The sequence below is a fragment of the Peromyscus maniculatus genome, chromosome 23 (assembly GCF_049852395.1).
Source record: "Peromyscus maniculatus bairdii isolate BWxNUB_F1_BW_parent chromosome 23, HU_Pman_BW_mat_3.1, whole genome shotgun sequence".
NCBI lineage: Eukaryota > Metazoa > Chordata > Mammalia > Rodentia > Cricetidae > Peromyscus > Peromyscus maniculatus.
Window position 1 is genome coordinate 54,375,511 of NC_134874.1, and position 5,538 is coordinate 54,381,048.

Here is a 5,538-nt window from a genome sequence, read left to right on the forward strand (position 1 = left end):
GATTGCTTTTGTCAGACCCAGATATGCCTTGAGGACCCTGGAGAAACAGCCCCCCGTGGTGCCTTCTCGTCAATCACACAGACACATGTTCCCGTTCAGGGGTCTGTGCTCTGCTGAGGCCAGTTGAGGACTGGCTGCTGGCAGCGCGGATCGCTGAGTGCCTGGCTCTAGGAACCTATAGGGACAGGAGCATCGTGCCTGGCCGCCTCCAGGGAACAGGGGCAAGAAGGTCTCCTTCCCATGCCACCTAAACACACAGCACAGTTTCTGTCTGTTCTCCAGGTCCAAGGCCCTGGGATGCCCATCTGATTTCCAGCATATCTGTTCCATGTTGAATGATCTTCTTGCTATAATCCTTTTTGTCAGTTTTGTATGTGTATGATTTAACCTCCATTGACAAAATTCCTGAAAATGGTGTTATCAGAGTTAATTCTCTACTTTACTTGAGAATTTATGATCCACAGCAACAAACAGATCCTCAAACTGTTTCCGGTGAAATCCTTGTATGTCCCTGGTTTCTTCTGCATTTTCAGCTGTTGGCGGTATCCCCAAGGCTCTCTCTGTGGCCCCAGACCCATGTCTCCTGTGGTTCTGTTGTCCTGGTCTGTTCTTTCTTTTCTAGCTCTGGTTCTTCTGATTCCCTGCCATGGGCTAGCGCCATGTTCAGCACTGAGACACAGAGCCCTGTCCCGGCTTGGGAAATCAGGCCGGTGGAGATGCCATGAGTCCCCGGAGCACAGATTCAGCAGTGGGCCGACATCCTATGTTCATCCTCAAAAGGATGCCATTCTTTTGCTCAGATGTGGGGGAGGGGTAAGGTCAGATCCCAGAGGGATCTGGTCAAATGGAGTAGGGGAGGGCATCTGAGCTGTGGTTTAGTTTGATAGGGGTCTGATAGGGAAACGGATGTCAAGTAAAGCATTTCTCTGAAGTGAATAAGGAGCCAGAGTCTGAAGCACCACCAGCGGCCCACTGTGAGTGAAGCCGAGAAGAAAGAGTCCGGTCTGGCTGCGGAGCCCACCTTTGCCTGCCTGCCTCATAGAACCTCACCCTGAGAGCCACGGTGACTTCTCCAGGTTGTTCATGGTTGTGTTAATCGTGTTAGTCAGATGGCCTATGGTGGCATAGGCCTTGCATCCAAGCCCTCGGGAGACAGAGGCAGCCTTACCTCTACTGAGTTTGAAACCATACTAATCTGCAGAGAGAGTTCTAGGCTAGCCAAGGCTATATAGTGAGACCTAGTCTTAAAAAAAAAGATAAATAATATATAAATTATAATAAAAAAGATAATATATAAATAATTATATATATATATTTACATTATTAAATAATGACTAATGTGTGTTTGTATTACACCATACAAGGTTTTCTATGTAGATTATTTTGTTTTCACAACAACCTGGCAGAAGAGGCAGGTATGTTGTGGGATAATCTTTTTGTACACTGTGAAAATGCGTCTCTGCCAAAGCACCTTCTGACTGGTTTAATAAAGAGCTGAGCAGCCAATAGCTAGGCAGGAGAGGATAGGCGGGACTTCCAGGCAGAGAGAGGAACTCTGGGAAGAATCTGAGGCACTCAAGATTCACCAGAGAGATTCAGAGCAAGTCGGATGTACAGTATGGAAGAGAAGTAATGAGCCACGGGGCAGAACCTAGATTCATATACAGAATGTAGCTTAATATAAACAAGTTGATTTAAGTCTTAAGAGCTAGTTGGGAACAAGTCTAAGCTAAGGCCATGCTTTCATAATAAGTTCCTGTGTCATTATTTGGGATCCAGTGGTCCAAAAAAAGCCCAACTGCACAGGTACTAACAACATCTAATAATTCTTTTTAACAGCTGACTCCTTTGTTATTTGTGTGTGTGTGTGTGTGTGTGTGTGTGTGTGTGTGTGTGTGTGTGTGTACTAGGTGCCTGCAGGAGCCCACAGAGGCCAGAAGAGGCTGTTGAGTCCCCTGGAACTAGGGCTGTAGGTGGTTGTGAGCCATCACATGGGTGCTGAGAACCGAACCCAGGTCCTCTGCAAGAGCAGCCAGTGCTCTCAACTGCTGAGCCGGCTCTCCAGCCCTGCATCTGACAATTCTCACCTCACTGTTTTGATGACCAAATGCACTAATAAGAACTTGTCATGTGCTGGATGAGGTCCCAAAAGGTATGCCTGTGTCTGAAATCCTGGAACTTGGAAATCGACTGTATTCAAGCAAGAATATCCTTAAGCCATGCAATCACGGATCCAGAAATGGGAAAAACATCCTCATTGTCCTCAGGGACCTGAAATGCCAAGACAAGTATCCCTGTGACAGACGGTGGGGCCTCAGAAGCAGAGACTGAATGACAGACATATCCATGGTTATGAATGCTCACAGAACCAGGGGTGGTGGTGTGTGCCAGTACTTCCAGCACTTCAGAGGCAGGAGGAGGAGGTTCATGAGTTCAAGGTCAGGTTGGACTAGTTAGACTCTTCTCAAAAATAAATAAATGAATGAATGAAGAAAGAAAGGAAGGAAGGAAGGAAGGAAGGAAGGAAGGAAGGAAGGAAGAAAAAGAAGAAAGAAAGAAAGAAAGAGAGAGAGAAGGAAGGAAGGAAGGAAGGAAGGAAGGAAGGAAGGAAGGAAAGAAAGAAAGAAAGAAAGAGAAAGAAAGAAAGAAAGAAAGAAAGAAAGAAAGAAAGAAAGAAAGAAAGAAAGAAAGAAAGAAAGAAAGAAAGAAAGAAAGAAAGAAAGAAGGAAAAACAACTACTGACTGCCAGCAGGAACTGAAGGCAGGAAGATTGGTTCTTGGCCTGGAGATTCCAGAAGCAGGGCCCTGCCTACACTTAGAATCTGTGTCCGGCCAGTGGGCTCATAAATGGATGGTTTTTTTTAAGCCACCAGTCTGTGGCTTTGCGTAGCAACCATGAAAAAAAAGAGTACAGAATCCCGGAACTGCTCACTCAGTCCCAGGAGAGACTCAACAGCAGCCATCACTGTCTCTGGTTAGGGAACCAAAGATAAATAGTGACACCTCACTCCTCCAGGAGGGTGACTTTGTTAACCACGGAAGAGGCTGTGATAGACGGAAGGGCAGAGGCACGTTGACTCAAGAAAGTGGAGGCTGAATGGAAGAGCTCCAGTCAAATGAAGGTATCAAAGGAAGCTGCCTTCCCCCAACAGCCTGGACCCCTGTCCTTACACTCTCAGGGTCTGGAAGGTTCCAAGGAGAACAGGAACGTGATTTTGCACATGCTGAGGTAGAGGCCCGTCTGGGGCACCCGTGGAACCGCCTAGCCAACGGCTGGAGTTGCGTACAGAGAGTAGAGTTCCTGCCAGTTCGTGCAACACCGGAAGTCCGGTGGAGTACGATCACTCAGGTAACCTCACCTGTTCCGGACAGGGAGGACCACTACTGGGGAACCCTGACAGAGTGCTTAGAGGGGGAAATGGGAAGTTTTTTAACTGATTTTTTTTTCACTTTCCCTTCTTAGTTTACAGAGAACCCGACTGGAATGTGAACACACGCTTCATTGTTCCCTTAGAAGCTTAATTCTGAAGACCCCGAACAGCCCTGTAAGCAGCTACTAGACGGCTGCAGCCGGCCGGCCGTTAGTGCTCCGAAGGGATGCATGAGCTGACGGTGCAGTCAGAAATCACGCTACCAGTGTCGCCGCTGACAACCAGGGAGGGTGTCTTTCCAAGAATGCAAAACGCTGAGCTGGTCAAGCCCGCTGCCTCTGCAAGCAAACACCACCCAGCAAAGCTCTCCATCTGTCACCTGGCAGAGCGCCTTTGAATCAGGCCCAGCTAGCTCGCCGCAGCCCGGTCTGCAGCCGGAGCACCCCGGGCCGCTGGCCCTGCCCCTCCCTCCCTCCCTCCTTCCCTCCCTCCCTCCCTCCCTCCCTCCCTCCCTCCCTCCCTCCCTCCCTCCCTCCCTCCCTCCACCCACCTCCTACCCGGCCCGGCCGACTGTATCTGCTGTCTGCCCGCTCCGCTCCTTCTCTCCCTCCCAAGCTTCCCCAGATCTGTTCACTTGTCTTTGACCCTGTTATCCTTGGAAAGACACTAGCGGTGGCTTTATCGTGTCCCCTCAGGGTTATTCCTGAAGTGTTTAAAGGGAGCACCCAGAGTTTTAGAGAGGGAGCACGGCCGGGGGACGGGATATGAAGGGCGAGGTCATGGGCTCCTGGTCATTCTGACTCACTTGTGCCTCCCTGGGTTAGACCCTCCTCTAAGAGCGAGGCAACACCCCTAAATTTAGATGGACGCCCTTGGGCAGAAAGTACCTACGTTAGACACCCCCACCGCACACACAGCACGCCCCGCAGCCCCGCAGCCCCGCAGCCCCGCAGCCTGGGCGGTCTTACTTGACTGGAGCGTGGGGTCACACTGAGTGGGGCACGGAGCCTTGTCCCTACACTGGGCCATCTTGTCCCCAGAGGCCGTCTCCCGCCTTGATAATAAGGCAGAAATACTCCTCCGCTCCGCGCCCCGCCCTCTGAGCTGTGCCTTTGTGATGCGTCGCCATGGAGACAGCTGCAAGCCTTCTCTTCCACCGAGTCTCTGCCCCAAGGGCCCAGAGGGTGCTTCTCTCAGGTTTCTCTAGTCCTAGCAATACTTTTCCCCGCCATTGTTTCGTGTATTGGCAAACCAGGAGCAAACTGAAGGAGGATTGTATCAACCCTGGTGTACTGGTGCACGCGTGTGATCCCAAAACTCAGGAGGCTAAGGCAACAAGGAGGCCAGACCTGGAAAGAGACGCCTTGTCTCAAAATATTAAATACTCCAAGTATTACAAACCCCAAAGCAGGCTGCCAGACTTCCAACCACACATTTGTGTCCATTCATAATTTCCAGTTTAAGCAAAGTGAGCATGTATATTTGCGGGACACAGGATCTGGTGTAAGACACTCAGAGGTTCCCCAACAGGTTGGTGTTAGGTCAGCCTAGATTGGCCTGGGCACGGGCTAATTATAAAGACACACTTATTTCACCTGGAGTTTTTTTTTTTTTGGGGGGGGTAGACCCAAGTCCAAAGGTGTGTCCAGGCATGGTGGCACAGGCCTGTAACCCCATCATTTGGGAGGTAGAGGCAGCAGGACCCAAATCATCCTGTAACACAAAGTGTGTCCAAGGGCAGCCAGGCTTACAGAAAACTCTTGTTTTTAAAAAATATGAAAACGTCCCAACTGCATTCCTGGTACCAACCACAGGGCGTAGGCAGGGCCAGTTTGTTAACATATGCTGGCCCACCCACCTTACCCATGCATGTATGGATGCTAGAGCCTGGCTTTTTAATATTCTCCCATTTGTGACCACTTCGTGCCTGAGAAATTTATGCAAGCCAGGTATATAAGGCATATAAAACAGATGACAGGTCAGACGTCTATTGATAACCACGAGGGAGTTTATTTTAAAATAATTCATTGCTGTGCATGCAACTTTACCATCTGGGAAAGAAGAAAGCAAACTTTCATATTAATGCGATGGGCATGCTTGTTTATTTTACACAAAGATTTAAATCTTGGGTGAGTGTTAGTTGCTGCAGGACACAGATCATCTTTAG

General features: G+C 49.3%; 1 protein-coding gene across 8 annotated transcripts in view; it reads right to left on the reverse strand.

Annotated features, from left to right (window-relative positions):
• The window catches only part of Tex26 (testis expressed 26), a 33,210-nt gene extending 28,712 nt beyond the window's left edge, over positions 1 to 4,498 (reverse strand). For 4 of the 8 annotated variants that reach the window (XM_076560154.1, XM_076560152.1, XM_076560150.1 and 1 more), the window contains exons 1-2: positions 4,340 to 4,475; positions 2,088 to 2,271 (exon numbers count right to left, since the gene is read on the reverse strand). Coding sequence is in view for 3 of the 8 variants with exons in the window: in XM_076560151.1 (XP_076416266.1) it covers positions 4,340 to 4,400 (61 nt within the window). In the remaining 5 variants the exon portion in view is untranslated. Of the gene's footprint in view, positions 1 to 2,087; positions 2,272 to 4,339 lie in introns of all 8 variants that reach the window. The other 4 variants (XM_076560151.1, XM_006979650.4, XM_042267658.2 and 1 more) reach the window with 3 other exon arrangements.
• Positions 4,499 to 5,538: the final 1,040 nt, after the last annotated feature.